This window comes from Nyctereutes procyonoides, unplaced genomic scaffold (genome assembly GCF_905146905.1).
Source record: "Nyctereutes procyonoides isolate TBG_1078 unplaced genomic scaffold, NYPRO_anot_genome, whole genome shotgun sequence".
Lineage (NCBI taxonomy): Eukaryota > Metazoa > Chordata > Mammalia > Carnivora > Canidae > Nyctereutes > Nyctereutes procyonoides.
In genome coordinates this window covers 17,919,741-17,947,589 of record NW_026575122.1, presented here as the reverse complement: position 1 = coordinate 17,947,589, position 27,849 = coordinate 17,919,741, and the positions used below count along the sequence as shown (strand labels likewise).

At 38.2% G+C, this 27,849-nt stretch overlaps 1 protein-coding gene across 1 annotated transcript in view; it reads left to right on the top strand.

The window, feature by feature from the left end:
- Nucleotides 1–27,849, top strand: part of ARHGAP10 (Rho GTPase activating protein 10) — a 310,929-nt gene that overhangs the window by 193,250 nt on the left and 89,830 nt on the right. Inside the window, 4 exon segments of the mRNA XM_055336297.1 lie at nucleotides 1,376–1,463; nucleotides 9,977–10,035; nucleotides 19,225–19,330; nucleotides 20,980–21,139. Coding sequence (XP_055192272.1) covers nucleotides 1,376–1,463; nucleotides 9,977–10,035; nucleotides 19,225–19,330; nucleotides 20,980–21,139 — 413 coding nt within the window.

Sequence of the window (27,849 nt, the reverse complement as noted above, 5' to 3'; positions counted from 1 at the left end):
GAATCTGAACACATTCCTGATTTGCTTTGCTGCTCTTCAGGGTTCTGTGAGAGCCTCTACATGATCTTTATTGTACAGGTGAAAACCTGAAGTTCAGACAGATTTGGGATAGACTTGTTTTGGGTGGTGTAGCTGTTCAGGGTGGTGGTGGAAATCTAAGCCCAGGTTTGTGATAACACGCTGCGCTCCTCCTGGGTGCTGGTGCTGAGCCACAGTTGGCTACAGTAGCCCTGCCTTAGAAAGATTAAAGGTGCCACCATACCCAGAGTGCTTGACTTTTCCTTTCCCACCATCCTTTCCTTTGATTTCAACCAACACTCACTTTTCCCTTCTCAGAATTTGCTACCTCCCTTCTCCTCCAGTTTGTTTAACCACACATATTTTTCTTTCTTTTTTTAAAAAAAGATTTTGTTTAGTGAGAGCATGAGCAGAAGAAGCAGAGAGAGAGGGACAAGCAGACTCCCCGCTAAGTGCAAAGCCCTACATGGGCTGGATGTGGGGCTTAATCTCATGACCCTGAGATCATGACCTGAGCCAACATCAAGAGTTGGGCACTCAACTGACTGAGCCACCCAGGCACCCCATATGTATTTTTCTGTAAAGCTTATTAGCTATCTGAAAGGACATTTGGAAGAAACACATCAGTAATACTTCCAGGACAAAGAAAACTAGTTTTATTTAGAAAGAATGTCAGAAGTGTTACACAGAAGCTTCCAATAAATATTTATTAGATGAGTGTATAAATTGTGATGTTGATGTGAAAGTTGAATTTAAATTTATGTATCACCATATAATATTTTGGTTGATAATGCATTAATCTTCAGAAAGATAATATGTTGAGTACAGATCTTGGAAGTGTGGAAACATTTATCGTCCTTTCTTCCTACTGACTTGTTGCCATTTTGCCATTAACAGTGTTGACTATTTCCCTTGTCATAATGCAATGTGATGACAGTAATGCCACCTGAGACATGGCAAAATATGTAGGCACTGCAAATGCCATATGCTCCAGGCCATAGCTCCTGAGTAGTGTCTTTAATAATAGTAATAAGTATCAGCATTATAGTCATCATGGATGTATGTGCTCTGAGTTGTGAATATTGAAATGCTCTATTATGTCCAGAGCTTCCCTCCTCCCAGCCCCATCTTATCCTCTTCCTTTGATCTTTACTACAGATCTTCTGAAGTTGCTTAGGCATGTCTAATAATAGAAAACAGCTTATACTAGAAGAAACTGTGTATGTTTTTATAAGAAATCCCAGAATTAATTATTTGTGGTTTGGCCATTTAAAAATGGAAGCTTTGTGAGCCAGTCAAGAGGGACGTTGAGTGTTCTGGGTTTTAATCACTGTTTTCTTGCTTGCTTGCTCACTAGATGTAAAAACATGCAATGAGGTGGACCTGGAGAATTCCATAGATTGGGAAGTGAAGACAATAACAAGTGCCCTGAAACAGTACTTGAGGTAAGCTCCTCTCAGTGACAGGAAGGAAGCATGGGCTCTTGGGCATCTAACAAGTGAACACCAACTCTGCCCAGAGATCTCAATCATTGAGTTAAACCTTATGAAAAAGGGGACTTTTTACTTATTTTATGTTTTTTTAAAGATATTTATTTATTCATGAGAGACACACAGAGAGAGGCAGAGACATAGGCAGGGGGAGAAGCAAGCTCCCTGTGGGGACCCTCATGGGGCACTCAATCCTAGGACCCTGGGATCACGACCTGAGCCGATGGCAGACGCTCAATTACTGAGCTACCCAGGCGCCCCAAAAAGGCGGACGTTTATGAGGGATCTGAGTCTTCAAAAGTGTGGCAAGTAGTAGTTAAATGTGATTTGTTTGGTAAATTGCAAGGAATAGACTTGGTTTTTGAAATAGATGTCTATTGTTGATGTGAGTTTTAGGAATTAAGTGTTATGAAGCAGTGAGGAAGAAGGCTATTTATTTGTTGACTTCATTGAATCTTGTTTATGTTTTGGGCTAAAATGAAGATTTTTTTTTTAGTTTAAATTTAAACCATTGAACCTAGCAGCTTATGATGATAACACATAAATACAAAGCTATTTGAAAAGAAGTTTACTTGATATTTTAAGATAAACTTAAGTTTTGCATTTATTATAGAAGATATTTAGGACCAGAGTTAGAATAGGGCTCAGCATCTCTATGGGTCATTACCCTCATTACCCTTTTTATAAAAAATAAAGGAGTTTAATGATAAAAAGCTTGAGGCCAGATGAAGAACAATAGAGAGTGAAAAAAGTAAAAAAAAAAAAAAAAGAAAAAAATCATGACTGTAATTCTTATGTTGTGGTGCTCTGGAGGACTTTTGATTTTTGTATGGCAGACAAATGGCATTTGCTTCCCAGGATCGATTCTTTTTAACCAACTCATAGGATTGTGTTTCAGGTATATATTATTTGGGTTTGAATGAGCACATAAAATGAACTGCTATTATATATTTTATATTTTAAGCAGTTCATCTCTTTGAAAAATTCCAAGTCTGTAAAACCAGAGAGGTTAGTATACTGACTCCTCTGGCCCCATTATCCTATTTCTACAGTCATCAACATTCTACTCTTCTTATTTCTTCAGTCCCCTTACCTGCTACTTGTCTTGGATAATATTTGAAAGATTTTCTAAAACATCATATTGCTGTACCCTTAAATATTTAAGCATATGTTACAAAAAGGACTTTAAAAAAAGACAATATAGAAAGACAAAAAGAATATAATTATCATACCCAACAAAATTAATATCATCCAGGACTCAGTCTATGTTTTATTTTTTACTGATTTTTTTCAAAAGGTTTTTCATATTTATTTAAATTCATACAGGGTTTGAATAATGTCAACACATTTCATTTGATTGATATGTTTTAAGACACTTTTAATCTGCACAGTACCCTGCCTCTGCAAAGCTTTCCTTTCCCTCGGCATTTTTATTTGTTTGTTTATGAACCTGAGTCATTTCTATTTATTTTTTATTTTTTAAAGATTTATTTATTTATGAGAGAGAGAGAGAGAGAGAGAGAGGAGGGAGGCAGAGGGAGAGGGAGAAAGACTCTTTTAAGCAGATTCTGCACTGAGCATGGAGCTCAGTGAGGGGCTTTTGCTTGATCTCATGACTCTGAGATCATGACCAGAGCCAAAACCAAGAGTTGGACACTCAACCAACTGTGCCACCCACGTGCTCCAACCTGGGTCATTCTTACATAGAAATTTCTGTGTTTTAGATGTGGCAGATTGTGTCATGGTGTCGTTTAATATGTTTCTCTAGCCATATTTCCTGTAAACTAGCAGTTAAATCTGTAGACTTTATTATATTCAGGTTAGGTTTTTTTTTTGTTGATTTATTTGAAGAACACATTGTTGTGGTGTTAAATTCTTTCTGTATTACGTAAGGAGGCCTGTGTTACCTGGTAGTCTCACTTTTTCATTTATTTGTTTTTAAAGATTTATTTTAGAGAGTGTGTGCAAGTAGGGGGAGGGGCAGAGGGACAAGGGGAATCTCAAACAGATTCCTTGCTGAATGTGGAGCCCCACATGGGACTCAACCTCAACCCAGAGATCATGACCTGAGCTGAACTTCAGAGTCAGATGCCTAACCAACTGAAGCACCCCAGTGCCCCTGGTTGTCCCACTTTTTTAATGAGATTAAAATTTATCAGTGAGTTTAGATGTGTATTACCTATTTTTGAGTATTTAAACAAGATAATTTTAATAAGTATTGAATATTTTATTTAAACAAACAATTTTAACCATTGTTTACATTTTTTATTGAACTACGAAGTGCATTATTGTTGTCCCTAGTTGATAAGGGGATAAAATTAATGCTAAAGCTATATGTTAATGTCTACCTCCTTATCTGCCACTAATAGTGATTAATAGTGAATTATGGACAAAACGAATCTCCTTAGCTCGCACTTGGGGATTAGAATGTAAGCTTCCTGAAGATAGATAGGTATCTTAAATGTCTTGTTCACTGTAGTATCTCTAACATTTAGAACTGTATGTCACTCAGATACAGGGAAATTTTGCATCCCCCAGGTGATATTTGGCAACATCTGGAAATATTGTTGGTTATCACAGTTGCTGGAAAGGAGGTGCTACTGGCATGTGATGAGTGGAGGCCAGTGATGGGCTGCTGAACATCCTACAGTGCAGGAGGCAACCTACCATTGCCCCCAAATGAATGGAATGTCAGTAGTGTTGAGATTGGGAAATCCTGTAATAGATGGATGAAGGAAAGAATGGGAGAGAGATGTAAAAAATATAATGGCTTGCATATATTAACTTGATGAACAAGGGGTACTGCCATTCCAGGAGGTAGCTTTAAACCCATTTTACTGTTTGGTAAACTCATGGCTAGTACAATTAAAGGGATTGATCAAGGTGGGAAACTAAAGGCAAAAATCCAATTCTTTTGTAACAGTCGTGGTTTTTTTTCCCACCCTGTTCTACACAGTCCTTTTTTTCCTGATGGGGTAAGTAGTTTAATAAACTTAGAGGATCTTTTTATTGACTACCATACATAAAATTTCTTTTTGGTTCTTGATACTTTTTGAAGCTAGTTCCTTATCACTACTGGTCTTGTGTGCTTTTTCTGCCTTTTTCTCTCATTACGTTGCTTTATCTTTTGAATTCTGCTTTTAAGCAAACATTGCCTACAGAACAACAGTATGAGATGCTATTATTATATAACTTCACTCCTAACAATATACACAGTCTGCCTGAATGTGATAAAGTGATTATCATAAAATGGCAGATGCCTTGGGAGATTTTGAAAGTTAGGTTGCTGTTCTCTCCGCTGTGTTATTTTTAGCAACAAAAATTCAGTAATTAGGGTTTTAAGTAATACTTTTTCTGGTGATGCACCAAATGAGAGAAAATTGAATTTTTATTTTGGCTATCTGGTTATGGCCTGAGCATGTGCATTTCTCTCAGTACAAGAAGTAATATGGTGTGATGGTCAAGAGCATGATTGGAGGAAGCCTGTGTGGGTTGGAATCCTAGCTTTGTCACTTAGGGTACCATAGCACAAAGTTGAATATAGTTTTTCTCACCAAAAAAGCTGTTGCTCCTGAATTCTTCTTACTGCAAATAACCTAGTCATCTTACTGGTTGGGAGGTTGGAGGTGTAAGAAGGGAAATAGCCAAATCCCTAAAACACTAAGAGAAAGATAAAGAAAAGATGCGCATCAAATACATGTATGGCCTCTTCCTTTTTTTTCTACTAACTTGAGGCAAAGATTCTTTACTTTAGTGTTTTATTTATTTTTTTTATTTTTTTTTATTTATTTATGATAGTCACACAGAGAGAGAGAGAGAGAGAAAGAGAGGCAGAGACACAGGCAGAGGGAGAAGCAGGCTCCATGCACCAGGAGCCGATGTGGGATTCGATCCCAGGTCTCCAGGATCGTGCCCTGGGCCAAAGGCAGGCGCTAAACCGCTGTGCCACCCAGGGATCCCTACTTTAGTGTTTTAGAGGGCTGGATACCAACTCTCTGATTGATTGCCTGTCGATTCAGAACATAATTTTGATTTCCAGCGATGTGTTCATTATGATGGTTTCCCATCATGAGGGGGCAAATGAGCTATTTTTGAGGTTTTTAGTAAACTGATTTTACCTAGAGGAAACTTTAAAGCCTGCAAATTGGAATGGAACTTTTCAGGAGGAAAATGCTAGCTTAGATAAATATTATGATTTATATTCATAGATCCCAAGGGGTGGCACAGAGAGGTAGCTCGAAACATGTTGGATGGCAAGTTAAGAGTCACAGTGACTCAGTATAATACATTTTGTGTGGGGAACTTGTCATGTTTATTACTGCTTCCCTATCATCAACAATATTTAATACTTATTATTTATCCTGTATTGAGTAGCCGACATATGGCAATGGTCGAAGTAGCTTGTAGAAGGTATTTCGATGCAAATTCATTTTTACTAGAAAAGAAATGCTCTCTATGGCTTTTCTAGGTTGTTCTCTTCCACACACACACCCCCGCCTCCCCCCCCCCACTTTTTTTTTCAGTACTGTTTAGTTTTCCTTCTGTGCTAAGTCCTCATTTTCCTTCCTTGCCATTTTCCATTTATCCATATTTTGAAACAAAAAACCCCGAAGGTTTACTTCTTTTTATTTAGGCTGTGGTATAATTGATTTTATTTTTCTTCTTTAAATGAGAGCGTAGGAGATGGAGGGGAGGGAGAGAGGAAATAAGGAACAGCTTTTCTTCACTAGGGCTTTAAGTTTTAGTTGATGTGTCTACGGTTGTCTTTGTGTCTGTGTGTGTATTCTGCAGTATCCTAAGTTGTATGTAGGGAATATGACCTGTAAATACATTTTTCCATCTGTTTTATTTTTTAAACAGCTTTATTGAAGTGAAATGGACCTGTAATAAACAACATATTTTTATAGTGTACATTGTGATAAGATTGACATGTGCATACACACCTGTAAAGCAGTTACCGTAATCAAGATACTGAACCTAACCACTACCCCCCACAGTGTCCTCATGCCCCTTGGGAATCCCTCTCTCCTACCCTTCTCTTCCCACTCTCTTATTCCTAGGCAACCACTGGTCTGCTTTCTGTCCCTGTACATTAATTTTCGTTTCTTATAATTTCATATAAATGGAAGGAAAATTTTTTTAAAAAATTAAAAAAAACCTGGGTGCTTTCATTTAGCATAATTAGAGGCTCGTTGTTTTGTAGCATGTACAGTAGTTCACTCCTTGTTGCTAACCAGTGTTCCATTGTATGGATACACCACAGACTTTTTTTTTAAAAGATTTATTTATGTGAGAGAGAGAGAGTACATGTAGCGGGGGGTGGGGGGACAAGAAAAGAGGGAGAGAATCTCAAGCTGACTCCCCACTGAACACTGAGCCTGATGTAGAGCTCGATCTCACGACTCTGAGATCATGACCTGAGCCCAAATCAAGAGTTGGATGCTTAACTGAGTCAGTCACCCAAGTGCCTCTACACTACAGATTTTTTAAAACATCTGTTCAGCTCTTGATGAATATTTGGGTTGATGGATATTTGGGTTGTTTGTAGCTTCTGGCTATTACAGATAAAGCTACCAAAAATTCTTTGAGTGAACAAGCTCATATTTCTCTTGAGTCAAGCCCTAAGAGTGGAATGTCTGTCTAGATTGTATATTGGATATATGTTTAACATTTTGGGAAACTGACAAACTGTTTTTTTTTTAAAGATTTTATTTATTTATTCATAGAGACAGAGACAGAGAGAGAGAGGCAGAGACACAGGCAGAGGGAGAAGCAGGCACCATACAGAGAGCCTGACGTGGGACTCGATCCCGGGTCTCCAGGATCACGCCCTTGGCTGCAGGCGGCGCTAAACCACTGCACCACCAGGGCTGCCCACGAAATGTTTTTTTTTTTTTTTTCCCCAGAGTGGTTATATTTTTTTACATTCTCCCCAGAAATGTGCAAGAGTTCTTGTGAACTCTTGATATGGTCAGTTGTCTTCATTTTAGCCATTCAGACAGGTGTGTAGTGGTATCTCGTGCTTTTAATTTTCACTTCCATAAATACTGATAATCTTAAACTTTTTATGTGCATATTTGCTATCTGTGTGTCTTCTTGGGTGAAATGTCTGTGTATTTCATGCAATTAAAAAAAACAACTATTTGTTTCCTTATTATATTTTGATAATTTTAAAATGTATTTTGGATACATCCTTTCTCAGATACGTGTTTTGCAAATGTTTTATTCATTCTATGGCTTGTCTTTTCCTTCTTTTACTAGTATCTTTTAAATAGCATCAATTTTGATGAAGTCCCAGTTTATCATTCTTTCTTTTTTTTAACTGTACTTTTGGTGATATACCAAAAATCTTTGCCTAACCCAGAGTCACAAAGGTTTTCTTTTATATTTTCTTCTAGAAGTTTTATGGTTTTAGGTTATACTTTTAGATCTGTGATCTGTTTTTAGTTCATTTTTATGTAAGATATGAGATTAGGATCCAAGTTTGCTTTGGAATATGAATGCCTAATTATTCGAGTACCACTTGTAGGAAAAAGGAAAAGCTCTCTTTTCTCCTCTAAATTGTCCATTGAGTGGACCATACAGTTTTTCTATTTTAGTTTGCTAGTGTGGCAAATTACATGGATTTTGTTTTAATATTAAGGCAGTACTACATTTGTGTGATAAACCCAACTAGGGCATGATGTATTATTTGTGTGTTTATCTTGTTGAATTTGAACCTTGTTGATTTTATTTCTGTTCCCTTGCTTATTTGGGGTTTAATTTATTCTTTTTTTCTCTGACTCTTCAAGACAGAAAGTGAAGTCTTTGGTTTAAGGCCTGTCTTCTTATATAGGTGTTGAATGATACAAATTTACCACTGAATACTACTTTACTAGTAACATCCCTTAAAGTCTGTTGTGTTTTCATTTTCATTTGGTTCAAAATACTTTCTAGTTTCTCTTTCTTTGGGGTTTTCCAGATATCTTTCTGTTATTAATTTTTACTTCAGTTTCTTTTAAAACATTTTATTTATTTATTCATGAGAAACAAAGGGCGAGAGAGAGGCAGAGACACAGGAAGAGGGAGAAGCAGGCTCCATGCAGGGAGCCTGATGTGGGACTTGATCCCGGGACTCCAGGATCATGCCCTGGACCGAAGGCAGGCGCTAAACTGCTGAGCCACCCAGAGATTCCCCCTTCAGTTTTTATTGTAATCAGAGAAATAGCTGGTATACATTAAACCCCTTTAAATTGAGATTTGTTCAATGGCCTAAAATATGGCTTATCTTGATAAATGTTCCATATGCACTGGGAAAGAATGTGTTTTCTATTCCTTTTGGATGGGGTGTCATTTAGGTGAGGGACATATCAATTAGGTAAAATTAGTTGATAGCTTTATTCAGATCCTCTGTATCCTGATTTTTTTAGTTTACTTATTCCATCAATTACTCCAACAGAGAAGTATTTAAATCTCCAGCCATGGTTGTGGATTTGTCTGTTTCTTCTTATAGTTGCATCAATATTTGCTTCATGTATTTTTGAAACTCCTGTTACTATTAAATACATTAACATTTAGGATTATTATGTCTTGTTGATTAATTGTCCTCTTTATCAATAGTAAATAAACTTCTTTATCCCCACATTTCTTCTTGGCTTTTGTATATGCCTTAATTTTTTTTGTGTCTTTAATTTTTTTTCTTAAGCATTTGAAGAGGAATTCTGGGTTACACAATATAAACCTCTTAACGACTTTTAATATCTTGCCAGATTGCCCTCCAGAAAGACTGTGCAGATTGATACTTGTCTAAGCGTTCTTTAAGTGTTTTTACAGAGATTGGAGATCTGGTTTTTTAAAATTTAAGATACGTATAAAGATTGACTGAAATGTAGTATTCTGTTGACCACAGGATAAAATACACTACCATTTGTGTAATCTGCTTGGTAGAAGATTAAAATTATTTGGGTATTTTTCACATTATTATCAATTTTATTTCATATCTCTTTTAATGTTTCATAGGCATAAACCAAAAATGGATATCATATTTCTATAGTAGAGATATGTAAGCGGAGAGGATATTTGTTTAAAGGTTTTAATTTTTTTTTGTAGCATCTTCAATTAATATCCTAGAGATGATTTTCAAAACTATATACTTATATTTGGTTAGATAGAATGTTTGACTTTAAATGAGTTAGTACAGAAGGAAGTTTTATATATAAATTCAGATGTTTGTAAAGGTACTTTCCAAGATTATGAAATATGTAATTAGATCTGATAGGGATTTGTGGCTGCTTAAGCTTTGGTAGTGCCTGGTACAGATAGTAAAGTAATCCATTTGATTTATAGATCTTTTTGATATGTAAAAGATTTCCTAGGGAAAGTTTTACACATTAGCCTAGAATTGCACATTATATTTATAATCTCTTATAACAGTTGAGCACAAAGAGCAGTGATGTGTTTGGTAATTCTGAACTGTCCTTTTCATACAGGAGTCTTCCAGAACCTCTTATGACCTATGAGTTACATGGAGATTTCATTGTTCCAGCCAGTAAGTATTATGTAGAGGCACAGAGACAGTTGGGTCGTTGACAGTGTGTTTAAACTAAAATTTCTGCTTGAAAAATCTAACTTAATGCTCTTGTAATCTGTGTTAAAGATAGAAGTCACTTGAGAAGATGTTTGATTTCTTTCCTCTTTTAGAGACTATTAATATATTCATTCATTCATTCATTCATTCACATTTTTTTATTGCCTACTGTGTGCTAGTCACTGGTAGATTGCTGGGTACATGGAGCTGTGAAGGATTTCTGCCCTCTGGAGTCCATTTTTCAGAAAGTATTGGGGCTCATACACCTCCCATTATTCCATAAAACATATAATAATGGCATGAGCAAGATGCTTTGGGAACACAGAAGTATTTAACTTGCAGAAGGTTGGGAAGATTCACAGATTTGGAGAGATTAACAGGTTGGAAATGGCTTGACATAGATATTTAGTTGGAAATTACAGGCAGAAGGATGATATTGAGATAATGCTAGAAGCCCACACAGTATCTGATAGTGAATTATATGTGGTAAAATATTAAATAAAAAAGGCCTAAAAAAAAAAGGCCTATAGTTGGTAGAATTTTAATTTGTGATTAAATTTTTCGTGAGTCCTACTCATTTGAAGCTGTCTGTTTTCTCTCTATTATTCATACACCTCAGTTTCTGTGTTTGACACATGGTGTTTGATCATCAGTCTTCTGAAGTACATGGGTGTGAGGTATTTAATAGTTAAGGATATGAAAGTTGAGACATGTTAAGTAACTTGCCAGGTTATAGGGATCTTTATTTAAAATTCAAAACCCTAGCTCCACTGGCTAAAACCTGAGGGATTGGTTTTCACAGGTGCACTGACAGTAGCTATAATTGTATTTTCATTTCTTTTTTCTTTTTTTTTTTATTTTAATTCTTCCCCCTTGGATGTATTCCATAGTTTAATCTCTTGAAAAATTTAGAGCAATCCCTTTGGGCCCATGGTACTGCTGCCCGAACATTGCTTTGAATGTTATCTTCTTGTGAGGTCTTTGCTGCAGCCAGTGTGTTACAGAGAAAAGCAATGTGTAGGCCCAACTAGACTGTACCTATAAAATAGGCCTTTGGAAAAGGCAAAAAATATGGTTCTACTCACTCCTGTTTTTATGTGGAAGAGGATTTTTTTTTTTTTTGAGAGTTTATGTGATCAAGGAAGTGGGGGAAAATTTTCTTGGCAAAAACTCAAGCAAAGGCTTAGTTGTTTTGATTCCTTCCCTGTGGCATTTTTGGCAAACTAGGGAAAGAGAAATTGAACTCTCTTTGGAGGACAGTTGTTTCATGTTGTTCGCCTTAGAGACTGGAAAAAGCAGAAGAGTGCCAGTTTTAATCTAGAATCATTTGAGAGTTGGAGAAAGATAAAGTGATTATGGAGTGAGGTTTTAAGTGATCACAAGTTCGTGTCATTATGATTATCACGCCTTACAATGGAAGTCCTTGTGTTTGAAATTCTAACGTCAATGCTTTTTACCAGATAAAGTCTTTGTAAGAGGTAGGAACTTATTAATGAAGTCTGTGGTGGTAGGAAGTGAGTTTAAAGAGTTTGTTGCGGCTGTCCTTGCAATGTAGTAGAAGAGATTGCGTAAATATAAACAGTATCATCACCTGCTAGACTGGGGCCTTTTGTGTTTTGCCTCCCAATTTCTGGGGATGTTGTAATAGAGTCTCCAACAATGATTTGAATAACAGGCCTGTTCCAAAGAAATACTATAGCTACTGTAATCATTGGCATGTATTTGCACCCAAGTGGAGCTGCTGTTGGAACGGGACCTGTAGTTACCTTATTTAATGAGAAAAAGTACATCTGTTAAGCTGGTGTATCCAGTATTCCCAATGTGGACTTTAATTTTTTATTTGAATCTCTGTGAGTACCCCTCTCGGTACTCACTGTGCCTCTCTTAGGAAAGAGTGTAGAAGCAAATTCTCTAATCTCTTGCACATATACTTGCAAGTATTGCATAAAAACAGTTACAGAAGTCAGGTGGCCAGAATTAGTCTTCCCTTTTCAATATTGTTGGGAAATTAGAATTGTGGTCAGGCTATCATTTTCCATTAACAACGGCAGAGATGGCCTTGTTGTGCAAAAATGTCTGTTAGCAGAACTGCCTGCTAAAATTATCAAGCATTGCCAATCTTTGTTACTGCCTCTCATATGAGCATGGATAAGAATTTTTTATTCCTTTCGGTCATGTTGTGGTTTCCATCTGTCCTGGGCTGTTGAGATGGTCTCTTTTGCTCCCCCTGCTGAGAGTTCTGAAGGTTACTCCTGGGTCCCTTTATTTTCTCTCCTTGGTTTCTTCTCCAATGGCTTCTGTAGAGAACCCATCGGTTAATTTCCGGACTGCCTAATATAAATATGAATTTTATTTTTTGATACCACAAAAGGCAAATATTTTTTGCTCTTAATTCTTAAAAAATACTGACTATTCAGTGTTAAATGCATTGGGAAATTATTATTATTATAATTTTTTTTTTTGAAAATTAAGAGAGTTAACTTAAACCCTCTCAGCTGAGAGAGTTAACTAAAATTGCTGAAGGGAAGTAGAGTCCATCTGTCTAGGAAAACCATTCCTTTGTTTCTCCTTTACTCTCACACACAATACTTGATTTCTGACACCTTTGGTCACCAGCTGTCTGGGTTTTTTCCCCCCACACTAACCAATTCTGCGACACCAGCCAAGTGTCATACAATTCAATTCAGTTCTGATTCTACCTGCATGAAATTAGCATCAGGTCCCGCAGGGCAAAAGCTCAGTCCTACAAGATGGCCCTCACTCCAGACACCAGTTGTGGGGTCCAGGTTGTCTTCAGGACTTCTACCTAACCCACTAGAAATCAGTTTCACAACTCCCACCTTAGGTACGATAAATGGCTCACAGAACTCAGGGAAATACAAAGTTGTTTTTCCCAGCTTATTATATGATGAAGGATGTGATAGGGGATACAGATGAAGAGCCAGATAGAGAGATACATACATTAGGTGAGATCCAGAAGTGTCTTGAGTATAGAAGCTTCTGTCCCTGTGGAGTTGGGTGCCACCTCCTTGGCATGTAGATGTGTTCACCCGCTCTGAAGTTCACCGGACTCTACTATTTTTATGGAGGTGTCATTATGAAGGCATGATGGATTATGAATTCTCTCTCCCACTTTAGAGAGTGGGAGGTGGGGCTGAAAATTCTGAACTTCTAATTATGGCTTGGTCTGTCTGGTGACCAGCCCCATCTAGGAGTCCACCAGAAATCACCTCATTAGAACAAAAGATGGTCTTATCACCCAGGAAATTCCAAAGGACTTAGGAGCTCAGTGTCAGACACTCTGACCACTCACAAAATTATGGAGGTTGATGGAGCTTTGTGTCAGGATCTAGGATCAAAGACTAAATATTAGAATAGAAGATTCTCTGGTACTCCTATGGCTCTAAAGGCTTTTAGGTTCTCTCTGCCAAGAATCAGAAGCAGAGACCAATATATGTTTCTTATTACTTCACACCATCCATCTTGTGAGAAAATAAAATGAGCTTTTATTTAATTTTTAAAGACATTTTATTTATTTGAGAGAGAGCGAGAGTGCACAAGTGGGGGGGAGCAGAGGGAGAGGGAAAAGCAAACTCCCCACTGAGCAGGGAGCTAGACATGGGGCTCGATCCAAGAACCCTGGGATCATGACCTGAGCTGAAGGCAGATGCTTAGCCCACTGAACCACCTATGTAACCCTATAATGATCTTTTAGTATAAAAATTCCTAAGATGAAAACACGGTTTACGTGGCCTGTGCAAGAATGCAAAAGATTGTGCCCATCTGGAGAAGTCTATTAGGTGTCTACCTGGATGTGTTTTTCTATGGCATTTATTACCCCTGAGAATGTTGCAGTTCAAGGTCAGTGTCCTTGGTAGATCATATTGATAAAAATTGTACTCATTCAGGATTGGACTTCCATTAAGCTTAGTTTGAGAATGACTGCCAAAGCCTGGATGCCTCTTATGGCGTCTTAAAAAATATTTTTCTTCTGAACAAGGACACTTGCTTGCTATGTTCTGTATGTTTCTTTCTGTAGTCAGGTTACCTGGGAAGCAAAATCATAATCATGACGTTCTTAAGTCATGATGAAAAATAAAACTATCAGGGGATACAGGGCACAGCTGGATAGATTCATTTCCCATTGGGTAGGATCTCCCACAGAAGAACTTGAACTTGTGCTCCCGCAGAAGCACCTGAGTGGCTCAGTCAGTTAAGCGTCTGCCTTTAGCTGGGGTCAAGATCTCAGGATCCTGGGACTGAGTCCCACATCAGGCTCCCTGCTCTTTGGGGAGCCTACCTCTCCCTCTGCCTCTGCCATCCTCTCTCTTTTCCTCTCATGAATAAATAAATAAAAAAAGAAGAAGAACTCGAATATTTAATGTCTGTTGGGTGAAGCACCTTGGGAAGTGTTTGGGTATTTACTGCTAATGCTTTTCTAAAATTAGAGTACTAATGGCTTATGACATTTAAATATTGAAATAATTTAATATTTATCTGTCCAAGTATCTCTGATAAGCTGCAGTAAGCCACAATCATATCTTTTTCAGTCTCCGTTAGTTGGCGCGGCATCATAAGCACATACATTAAGCGTTGTGGTTGCTGATTTCTAGTTTCACAATAAAAAATGATTTTTCTCTTTTATAGTAAACTCCTAATTCCCTAGTGTATGTTAGTAACTTGGCATCATGATTAATTCAGTATCCTAGATTTTAAAAAAGTTATGCTTTTAATTATATAATTTATAGAAATTAAAACAATGAAATGCATATAGCATAAGCAACTGAAGATAATTTATCTCATTATGTAATTTATCATTTAGAAAGTTTTTTTTGAGTAACTTAAAGTTACTATTATGTTGCAGCTACATGGAAATGACTATTTAGTAGAGATTTATGATTAATGTCAAAACAAAATGGAGAAAAAAGTAGCTTTACTTTAAAAGCCTTACTTCCAGGGGTGCCTGAGTTGCTCATTGGTTACGTGCCCGACTCTTGATTTGGGCTCAGATCATGATCTCAGGTCCTGGGATCGAGCCCTGAGTCTGACTCTGTGCTAAGTGGGGAGCCTACTGGAGATTCTCTCTCCCTCCCTCTGCCCACCTGCCCCTGCTCTCTCTCTTTCTCAAATAAATAAATAAATGAATGAATGAATGAATGAATAAATAAATAAATAAATAAATAAATAAATAAATAAATCTTAAAAAAGAAAAAAATCTTATTTCCAAATATTCTTCTTTTTGAAAGAAGGAAGAAACAGGCTTCAAAAAAATGCCTGTGTGATTTCAAATGAAGATAGGTGTCGTAGAGGCACTCAGAGAAGGAAGTGGAAGGCTTTGACTCTGTTTTTCAAAACCGATTCTACTATTTTTAGAAATGAAGAACTTTAACCTTAGAGGGTGGGAAATGATTTCTCTGGCTTGTGTTTCTGAAAAAGTAATAAATCCCCAAATATGAAAATTAGGTTTTCTTTGGAGAAAGATCCTACTAATGACAAGATAGATAACATGAGTTAGAACTAGCGTTTTAGTGCAAAGTTTTAGAAAATTTTCAGTTTTTGAATGTATGTAATTCTTATCATAGGCAGTTATCCTTTCATTCCTTTGGAATTTTTCAGAGTCCTGCCTATAATTTTTTCCCCTACTTTAATTTTATTTTTAAAATTAAAGCTGTGAATTGAAAATGTTAGTTTTTAAAAATTTCTTTCATTTTTCTCCAGCTTTGATTTAATGAGGTATTATCTTGGTTTTAACTCCAGATAAAAAACTTGATTACAATTTATCACCTGATTTATGAGGTTTTTTGAAGTTTTGTATTTGAAGTATTGACACACAATGTTACATTAGTTTCAAATATACAACATAGTGATTTGACAAGTCTATTTGTTATGCTATATTCATCGCAAGTGTAGCCACCGTCTATCACCATATAGTGTTATTATGATATCATGGCCTATATTCCTTATGCTGTGCCTTTCATCCCTATGACTTACTCATTCTATAACGGGAAGCTTGTACCTTCCACACCCCTTCCCCCACTTAACCCTACCCTCTCCCTTCCCTCTATAACCACCTGCTTGTTTTCTGTATTTATGAGTCTGAGTTTTTTGTTTGTTTTTGTTTTTTAGATTACACATTTAAGTGAAATCATACAGTATTTGTTTTTTTCTGACTTATTTCACCCCTCTAGGTCCGTCTGTGTTCTTGCAAATGGTGGGATCTCATCTATTTTATGGCTGAGTGATATTCCTCACCTAACTCTTTAGATAGTTGTACTTTTGTTTTCAGTGACAAAATTAGTCTGTATCTAAGAGTTTTTTTTAAAAAAAGATTTTGTTAGAGAGAGAGAGAGAACAAGCACGAGTTGGGGGAGAGGCAGAGAGGGAGAGGGAGAAGCAGGCTTCCTGCTGAGCAGGGAGTGCACTGTGGGGCTCAATCCCAGGACCTTGGGATCATGACCTGAGCTGAAAGCAGATGCTTTTTTTTTTTTTTTTTTAATTTTTTATTTATTTATGATAGTCACAGAGAGAGAGAGAGAGAGGCAGAGACACAGGCAGAGGGAGAAGCAGGCTCCATGCACCGGGAGCCCGATGTGGGATTCGATCCCGGGTTTCCAGGATCGCGCCCTGGGCCAAAGGCAGGCGCCAAACCGCTGCGCCACCCAGGGATCCCCTGAAAGCAGATGCTTAACCAACTGAGCCACCGAGGTGCCCCCAATCTAAGAATTTTTATTATGTAATATGATTTGATTATTTATATTCTGCTTTATCAGGTTCCTTTTCATTTCTTAGCCCTTTTGCTTTCTTTTTTCTTTAGCAACAGCTGTTTCCTGTGTTGTGAGATCTCATTCCTCACTCTAAAACATTACTATTGGAAGTGTAAACTGGAACAGATTTATCTGTACAGTCACTGAAAGCAACTTAAATGTTCATAGAATCGATGCTGTGGTGTTCCTTTTACTATGGAGAGATATCCATAGCATATTAAATGAGATAGTCTTGTTTGCACATTTCATTATGAAAAAAAGGAAGCAAAATTCTGAAAAGATTAAATCTAAAATTTACTAGCCTCAGGGTGAGATTTATTATAGGTAACTTAATGTAAGTGAACTTTTTGTTGAAACATAATAGAAATGTGCACCAATAATAAGCATACAGCTTAATGAATATTTACAACTTAAAGATAGCCTTGGAATAAAAAAATGTCAGATGTATCTTCCCCAAATTTAACTCTATTCATATCTCTTCCCAGCCTTTTTTACCATGACTGATTTCAAAGCCAACAGTAAGGACAGATTCTTCCATTTAGCGCTTACAAACTAGAGTTTGGCCTCGGACTTCCCATATGCTTGAGGTGTTCTCTCTGCCTAGGCCGTGCATTTTCTCCTACTGTTTGCAGAATCTGGAGTGTGCCCCTTCCTCCCCAGTTCTCCCTTTCTTTGAATTATCTGTTCTTCAAGACCCAACTCAAATGCTCTCCCTTACATGAAACTCCTCTTCAGCTTCTCCTTCCAGCTCTCCATGAGCCTCCAAGCAGTCTCTACCATTCTTTCTACTGCCTTAACTGATCACAGGATTCTCATTAGTCGCTTCTTTGACACTACTGAAAACTTTAATGGAATTCTCAATAGCAAGCATTTTATTGATGTGTTTGATATTTTCTGTCGAGAACATGAGAAAGGGAATTTGGGCACATCGTTTGTTAATAAGAGCCATAGAGAATTTATTCCAGAGTCTAAGGGGGAAAGTGAATGTATTCATTCACCTAGGGTGGCTGGATGGCTTTCATGAATTAATCAATCTACCAATCAGTCAATAAATAAATAAGTAAATAAATTAGTAAATTCATTCATTCATTTACTCACAGTTCTAGAGAATGGAAGTCCAAAATCAAGGTGTAGGTTGGCAGGGCCGACCTCTAAGTTCCAGGGAAGGCTTTTCCATACCCCTTCCAGCATATGGTGGTTCCCGGCAGTCCTTGGCATTTCCTGGTTTGTAAACACACCACTCCTATCTCTGCCTCCATTGTCACATGATATATTCCTGTGTCTATATTCACATTCACATGGCCATTTTCTCTTTGTGTCTTTGTTTTCTTATAAGGGCACCAGACATACTAGATTAAGGGACCACCCTACTCCAGTATGATCTCGTCTTAACTGATGGCTTCAGCAATGACCTTATTCCCAAGTAAGGTCATTATGTTAAGCATGGCTTTTTATTCTAATGTTTTGACATCTGGAGCCTTATTGACCCTGGGGAGGCTGCCCTTCCTGGGGCTAACCAAGTCCTTGAGGTAGTAAACTGAACATACTTTCCATGTGCCAACCAATCCAGAGCCCATTTTCTCACTTTTACTCTGTCTTTTGGGCTCTTACGCTCCATGTCAATATTCTTCTGCCCTGATCACCTCAGGGCCAGGTACCTGATGCCTGACACAGCCCCTGTGCCCCAGAGCCTGCTAAAATAATTCAAACCAACCAATCCTAAACCGGCTTACTCTGCCTCGCCTGTTTTTTCACATGGAAGGCACAATAAAGCCTCTTGCCCACATTTTTCTCCTCTTTTCTCTGCTTCTTGACTGACCCTGGCATACCATGCCTCCTGTTTCTAGGGACTGTGGTTATAAACCTCTTCCTTCAACTCAGTCATTTCCATGTCTGCGTGTCTTACCATACCTGATTACAACAAATCCCAGGTGCATTTTAAAACAGTCATGTTCTGAGACACTCAGGGATTAGAATTTCAGTTTGTCCTTTTGGGGGAATAAAACTCAACCTAAGAGGGAAGAACCTATTTGCCCATATTTTATTTGCATTCCATCATAGGGCAGTGTCAGTGATGTGACTCTGCAAATGATGAGCAGACTTGAACTGTAGTGTGCAGGAAGGAGAAGCTGTAGTAGACCTCTGTTGTTAAATATCATCCTAGGGGAAGGCACTTGTTGCATTCACACTGAAAGTATCTCATAGGAGAGGTACAGAGGACTAAGGAATATAGCAAAAGATAGGTCCCCCACCTTTTTTTTGAAAAGTGACAAAATACATTTAAATTCTCTGTTTAAAGATATTGAACAGATGAACTGTTGTAATGGTTGATTTTTAGGACTGTATTTGATTCTGAGTAATCTATTTTTTTCTTTTTTCTTTAAAGAAAGTGGAAGCCCAGAATCTCGTGTTAATGCTATCCATTTCTTGGTACACAAACTGCCAGAGAAAAATAAAGAAATGTTGGATATTTTGGTGAAACACTTAACAAAGTAAGCCTCTTTCTCTCCTACTTTCTTTGCTTTTCTCTGGGTGCCATGCAGGGTTCTTGGATTCGTAACGGTTGGAAGTGGGGCTCTCTACACAATACCAGGACCACGCCTGGAAAGCCAGGCTGGACAGTTGACTCACTCTGTATGTTTTGGACAAGAGCATTGAAATATGATGCTTTCGTGAAGTAGTATAATTATTTGCTTAACATCACTGCCAGCAACTTGGGGTTTGATTGGAAGTAAAAGAAGAGAATATTATCCACTTCCCTGTACACAGATTCTGGAAATGTGATTATAAGTCTGTTAGTGAATTTAGCCTAGTTTCACACCTACCTAACTCTAAATTTGAACATGGTCTTTAAATTAGTTTAATCCAGTAATAGGTAGTTATTTCATAGGATCCATTCTAGTCTTTTTACTCCTTCTTTAAAAAGCAAGCAAAATGTAATAATTTCATGGAGAAATTAGCCCTTTCTTCAAATCACTTAAATCACTGTAATTGCAGAATTTTAGAGGTAAGAGGAAGGTGAGGAATGCTGTTTTAGAATGTTTTAAATTCAATTATATTATTTATTATGTTTTTGTTTTACATAAAAAGAAACTGAAAGTCAGAGGATATTACATCCTCCAAAATGTCCTACTACTAGTGTAGCCATTCATTCATTTAGCCAACACATATTTACAGAATGCCTTTTTTAGGTGCTAGTGGATACATAGTCAAACAAGATAGATGAATTCCTTACTTTCATGAAGTCCCTTCTTTCTAAAAGGGAAAAGATCATAAACAGATTACAAATAAAAATACAAAATATTTTCAGGTAATAAGTGGTTAAAAAAAACAAGCTACAATGAGGGGTTAGAGAATGTATATTGGCTATGGGACTATGAAGAGGGTTATTATGGAAGGTATCTTAAGGGTGAGACCTTTGAACTGAGACCTGAATTAAGTGTCAGGGCTTCTGAGAACAATTGTATAGGTTGGTCACTGCACAGTGAATTGGGCCAAAGAGGTGAATATGGGTGCTCTGACCAAGTTCTATGTAGCTAATTCTTTTTTTTTTTAAATTTTTTTATTTTTATTTATTTATGATAGTCACACACAGAGAGAGAGAGAGAGAGGCAGAGACATAGGCAGAGGGAGAAGCAGGCTCCACGCACCTGGAGCCCGACGTGGGATTCGATCCCGGGTCTCCAGGATCACGCCCTGGGCCAAAGGCAGGTGCTAAACCGCTGCGCCACCCAGGGATCCCTATGTAGCTAATTCTAACAGAGGTACTATATAGTCTGGTCATTACTGGAAGCCAGGGATATAATAGTCTAGGGAAAAAGAGGATACTAAAAGTAGAGGGAAATGGTAAAAGAAGATCTTCGAGGGGTACAAACCTAGCATAAACATGGAATTATTAAGGAAGCCATTGTGGTTACAGCCAAGCATCAAGAACAGAGGAATAGTAGGAAGGTAGGCAGGGGCTTCATCACCTCCTAGGGTCTTGTCAGATCCTATTATTTCAGAAGCAGACATTGAGGACAGTTGAATATCTTGACTCCTTGTTTTTAAGGAAGTAAAGAGTTAGCAGAAGATCATATATTCCCCAGCTATTGGCTCTCTTTTGACTGGAGACTTTCTTTCCCCACCTCTTCCATATCAGTGTTTCAAATCACTCCAAGCAGAACCTCATGACTGTGGCAAATCTAGGAGTGGTGTTTGGACCAACTCTGATGAGGCCACAGGAGGAAACTGTCGCTGCCATCATGGATTTGAAGTTTCAGAACATCGTGGTGGAAATCTTAATTGAAAACCATGAAAAGGTAAACTCTCTTTGTTTTTCCTTTCCCGTTTTTTGGCTTTATCTCCATACAAAACTATAAGATTCCCCACTACCTTTAAATGGTTTTGTTATTATTATAATAAAGAGTTTGGTTCTGAGATGTTCCCATTGAGCTTCGGTCTTCCACTGGATTTCCGTAAATCTGAAGTTTACCTGGTCGTCTGTTATCTCATTGGTTTAAGCATTTACCCAGATGCAAATGATTATCTACAATATAATATTGGACTGTTTAGATTCTTTGCAACCTTCAGTCCTATCCTTGGATTTCTCAAATTCTATTTCTGTAACACAGGGAAAATATTTTTGCCAATCTGTGTCACACTCTCCCTAGAAAAACACACTTGTAACTCCCCCTTATGTCCCATATGGTGCTAACAATTTCCGGGGAGTCACATGCATCCCTGAATCTGGGAACCCCAAGTTAAAAATTTTGGTTTAAAATGAATAATCTCTTTAGTGACACAGCTTTTTACTTGTTTCTCTATGATTAGGGGACTATAAGAGTCTTCAAAATACAATAGATTCTTTCAAGAACTTTTATGTAGTTTTTTTCTCATTATCATTATAGTTCAGGACCTTGCTTATAATTTTACTCACTTCTTTTAAGATAGGAAATTTGAGAACTGTTAAAATGCTTGGTTACTCATTTGTTTATTAGAGGTTTGTTGTTTGTTTGTTTGTTTGCTTGTTTTCAACTGAGATTGCACTATATGCCAAGCGTGTATGAGGTGCTAGGCTGCGAAGATGAACAATACAGTCCCTGATGGAAAGCAGCTCACAGTCTGGGAGGTGGAGCCCTATTTTGGGACTTGCATCCCATAGTATTTGTCCCTGTCTAGCATGCTATATAATTTATTTATTGTCATAGTTATCTATTTTTCCCTGCCAGATACTTGAGGACAGAGATAGTTTTTTATACTTAGAATAATACCTGGTACATATTAAGCATTGAGTTAATGTTTATTGGATGAATTAATGAACTCAGTAAATTTTAAGGAGGGTCAGAGGAGTGGGAAAGAAAGAAACAACAGAGGTATAGTCTCTATGAGCAAGGCAGAGCAAGAGCCTTGTTGCATTTGCTGTTTGCTAGAGCAGTTCTGGCTTGTGTGAAGAGTGGTTCCCACTGAAGAGTTAAGTATGAGATCTGGCCAGAGATTTTCTTGTCCATTATAGTGAAAGTAGCTTGCTCATTGTTATAAGAAGTTTTTTTGTTTGCTTGTTTGTTTGTTTTTAGATAGGAAGTGGTGCCCTAAGCTATCCAGATAATTTTAAGGAAAGATGGCTAATAAACATTTTTAGATGAAGAAATAATTAGGGGCACCTGGGTGGCACAGCTGGTTAAGTGTCCAACCTTTGGTGTTGGCTCAGGTCATGATCTCAGGATCATGGGATCTAGCCCCACATTGTGCTCTGTGCTCAGTGTGGAGTCTGCTTCAGATTCTCTCTCCCTTTGCCCCCCACCCTCAACCTGCTCACTTGCTTTCTCTCTCTCTCTTTCTCCAATAAATAAAGAAATCTTTAAGAAGAAAAAAATAAATAGACCCACAAGCTTTGGAACAATGTTTAGTGGTATGGCTATCATTAGATTAAATCCCAATTAGGGAACTTCTGTGCAGTTTATTTGTGAAAATACTAGCTCTGGATCTTGCTCTTGGATGAAAGGATTGCCATCAAATGCTGCAGCTTTCTGTTTTCTTATTTGAAGCTGAGAAGATAAGTCCATGATTTTTCTACTTGGGAAGTAGATGGTGCTGCTTTCACCTTGTTAACACATCCTATAGGAATTTCCAAGTGGCATTGCTGAGGCAATTATAATAGTGATGACAGATGAAACCAAACCCTCTCTCAGAGATGAAGCTTTATAGAGCTAAGGAGAGGGCTTTCTGTTTTCCCCTCTGCCTTTCTGTGACTATGCTAGATAATGCTGTGAATGCATAGCCAATGTGAATTAAAGCACTGACTTTCCTATCAAGGAGGAGGCAAGTGAGATATTGAGTTTCAGATTCTTCATTAAGTGCGTGGGTTTAGATTTGGAAGCACAGGGTTGCTGGGGGTGGGGAGCTGTTAGCTTGGATTAGTTCATATTTCTGAGAACTTAATTTCCCCATTTCCTCTTCTTTTCTCTCAAATTTCATCCTTGTCTACTTTCACTCCCAGCTCTTTATTCCTGCTCAGCTGGACTCCACTTCAGAGTCCAGGCTCTGCTATGAGGAAGGATATTTCTGCTGATGAGAGTGGTTGGGCAGAGAAACTTCACATGGATGCATGTACCCATAGGAGCCTCAGGTTTCCTTGGCAACTGATCCATGTTTACCACCCAAAGATCTCGTGTTTGACTTGAATGTGGTGAGGGAGGGATATGGTTCCTCTTAGGAAATGTTTGAGAACAAAATGAGAAAGAGAGGAAGGAGGATAGAAGGACTAAAAAGAAGAGTCTTCTGGGGGAGGAAAGAATTATAAGAGATAGGGGGCGCAAAAAGCAGGGGCAGTGAGAGAGGGAATGAAGAGGCCTAGATAGTATCTACAAAGGAGAGCAGACGGAAGGGAGAGTGACAATAGAAGGAAGGCCTTTTCTTTTCCTCAGTTACTTATTTTTTCATCCTAGGAATTTGAAAAATGTTGACTCTGACCAGGAAAGTCACTAAAGCAGAAGAGGAAACTTTCAGCATATAATTAAAGCAAGAAAGCTCTAGATTAATTTTAGAGTTAGAAAAAGACCCAAGTTAATCTGCCTTGGAGGTCACATTTTATCCTAGCCTCTTTGCTGTTTACATAAGACCCGTATGTACTCTATAGGAAACTTAATCCACATGTTTTGGCCTCATTCCCACACAATACATTAAGATGTTGTTTTAAAAGAAGTGTTCATGGGCCAAAAATATTATCAAGGTCTTTCTTCCCGTGCAAACCAGAAAATTGCATTTCCCAGGTGGAAAAGGATGCTGAGAAATTCCCATGGATTTTCAAATTGGGATTGTACCTTAGAATTTATGTGTGAATTTTTCATAAGTTTGTTCTTTTTTGCTTTTTAAAAGATATTTTATTTATTTATTTGAGAGAGAGCACAAGTGAGCACGAGCTGCGGGGGAGGAGTTTAGGGAGAGGGAGAAGCAGACTCCCCATTGAGCAGGGAGCCCAGTGCAGGACTCAATCCCACAACCCTGAGATCATGACCTGAGCCGAAGGCAGACGCTTAACCAACTGAGCTACCCAGGTGCCCCCATAAGTTTTGTTCTTGACAAAATATACTTCTTATGGATTGATGCACTACATTTGTGATGAGCACCTGCATGGAGTCAGATGTGGTGTGAGATTTGAGGGAAGTGAAGGCAGTGAGTGCAGCAGGGAAAAGATCTGTCCGGCAGTAACTGCAGGATGTCATGGAGAATAAGCTCTCTCAGATGCAGATAAAACTGCCAAGACTTTAGAGGAGAATTTATGTCTGACTGTGAGGAATCTGGAACGTTTCCTGACTAGGTGGTTTGCATAGGTTTTAATGGAGTTTGAACAGGTGAAAATGTTTTAAGAGGACATTTCAGGTATGGGGAAATCATGTAATCAGAGAAGCACAGAGAGTAGGTGTGTGTTCTGGGAATGCAGCTTCGGTTGGAACACGGGCAAGTGACATGAGATGTGATTGGAAAGAGATTTGGGCCAGGTGTGGGGAAGTTGGGAATGTCACCATAGGACTTGTGGATTTCATTTTATGGGTACCAGGGCCTCTCAAGGTTTTTAGGTAAACTGCTTCAGGAAGGTTAATCTGGCAGCAGGTTAGCAAGTAGAAAGTAGAGGGATAACAGACCAGGTGAGAGGTCACACAGCACATAGTTGAGGATATGGTAGTGAGAATGGGAGTTCAAGGGGAGCAGGAGTCCTCTCCTGAGGCACAGTGGACACAGTCCAGGGATTGGATCTGTGGGCCATCTCAGAGGGTTATGTTATAAATGATGGTCAGTAGGTCATGACTGAGGACCCGATCCTGGGAGAATCTTGGTGTCATTAATAAAAAGAAGGAAAAATGGGTTTGGGACAAGAGTTCAGTTTATAAAATGCTGAATTGAATTGTTTGGATGTCTAACAAACAGCTGGAGATGTGGGACTCAAATTTGTGAGAGAATTTAGTGGTAGAAAGTATAAGATAGAAAGGCATGAGATTGGCATAGGTAAGTATGCTCATTGTTTTATTATGCACTTTTGGTCTACTACATGGGGCACTTGTCTCCTGTAACTCTAGTGTCTACATCTGTGAATGTAAAATAGATATTAGATATTTAAAATAGATATTATAGATATAATTAGGTACTTAAAATAGACATAAAGTAAAATATACATTGCATGCATATGAAATAGTATCCCTGTATATATACAGAACTCTTAGTACATATACTATCCCTTTATATCATGTGAGAAAACTGAAGGGTGAGAAATTAGCTTGTTTATGGGCACACTGCTGGTGAGTGGCAGGCAACACTTGGGTTGAACTAAGGATTGTTTGACTCCCAAACTTTTGCTTCTCATAACTAGGAGAAGGTTAAGAGCAATATCCTTGAGAAACACCAAGATTTTTTGGTTAGTGGTAAAACAGGAGGCAGAAGAAACGCAGCCAAGTTTCAGTGTTGGGTTGTGAAGGGGCGTTGTCAGTGATGCTGGACACTGTCACTTTGGGTGAGTATGAGTACTTACTCCAAGGGTAGATGTCTCTTGGAAGCAAGAGCTGAAGACCTCAATGAGTGAGTGTTCAGCCATGGGTAGTAGCAGATACGCTCTACCTTGTATTTTTCCTGCACAACAGAATACACAGGTGGAAAAAGTGAGCACAGACAGGACAGGGAAGGGAAAGAGGAGGGTAGGACTGCTAGCACCTGAATTATATACAGTTTGCTATTCAGTTTCAATTCTAGTGTTCTGGTAGCTAATTTCTGGGGTTGGGGGCTCGTTAGGGGAACTGTGAAAGGTATGTTAAAGAACCCTCTTGGGACTTAATAGAGTTTATTGAAATGGAGCTCATTCTGCTATTGTACACATTTTTAGTGTTATAAGAGAAATTTGTGTTTATAATGTGACCCTTGCCTAGTCTCTCCCCCAGTCCCTGAGGGGCCCTAGACGATTATGAAGAGCCTTTGAGAATCATCAAAGAAAACATTAATATCAATGTGGTTTTCTTTTATTATCTGTCTTATTTCATGTTAATACTTATATTGGCAATTCATATGAAGTAAGATATGTAATGTGACTTTCAACTAAATCACTTTACACAATTTATATAATTTTGATCCAGGTTATAGGCATGCCTTATTTTATTGCTTTTCACTTTACTGCCCTTTACAGATACTGAGTCCTCTACAGATCAGAAGTTTGTGGCAACCCTGTAGGGAGCAACCATCTATCAGCGCCATTTCACTTTGTGTCTCTGTCACATTTCACGTTTTGGTCATTCTTGGAATATTTCAGTCTTTTTCATTATTATATTTGTCATGGTGATCTGTGATCAGTGATTACAACTTGCCAAAAGCTCAGATAGTGGTTAACATTTTTTAGCAATAAAGTATTTTTTATTGAATGTGCATTGTTTTTAATTTTTTTTTAGACACAATGCAACTACACACTTCATACCCTACAGTACAGGGTAAACATAGCACTGGGAAACCAGAAAATTCATTTGACTCGCTTTATTATAATATTCGCTTCGTTGCAGTGGTTTGGAACCAAACCCGCAATATCTTTGAGGTATGCCCATATATTTATCTTGTTAAGGATTATAATTGAATTTTCAGTGTGATATGCCAGATGTGGTGCTCTAGTTGCCTTTAGCTTTGTGTGGTGCTTCAGTTTGCCGTGGTGTTCACGGATTCTGTGATACGCAGTAGGTCATGAAGGTTTTTTCTAGTGTCAGCCTTTATATACTTCAGTTTCTGTGGACCACGAGGTACCGAGAGATAATCACATTTACATAAGAATTTTCCTTGATAAGAATTCTTAAAACTTTAAAAAAATAAACAATGTAGTCTTTGAAACGGTACGCTGGCAGCCTTTGTCTCTTTTTTCTTGGTGAGAAAATGGAGGGCCATTTGTGGTGTTCATGCTTTGTGGAAAAGGCTGATGTTCTGTTCTTGTTCTGAGGTTTCTTCAGTAACCCTGCCTGTAATGTATGTTACAAAATCCTTGTGAAGGGCCAGTGTACCTCCAGTCACAGAGGAGTCAAGATGAGAAGGGCATACATGTTTCCTATCAGGCATTCACCACAGTCAGAATATTAAATTACATGCACACGTGAAGAACACCAAATGGCATGTTGCATTCCTCTTGTTAACCTTGGGACCAACTTTCTGACTTACATCCTTGTCTTTGCCAAAAGCTAGAAGATCATGTCCCAAGTTCAGTGGTAGGATGGGTTCCCTAGTCGATCTCAACCTGCAATCCAGCAACAGCCTCATGTAGACTGGTTTTGGTTTGGGGCATCCCACGCCTCGGCTCCTGTGGCTGCAAAGGCGAGGCACATCCTAACCTTCTTCTGTTGAAGATGTGCCTCGCATACTACTTGCATACTACTCACTTGGTCTCTGTCATCCTTGACTATGAAAGAGGCCCAAGTGAGTAGTATGCAAACCATTTTCCTTGAGGTGCAAGGAAGCTTTTTAGTCTTAGAGTGTGCCTGTCATTCAGGAGAAAAAGAAATCTCTTTTTTAAAAA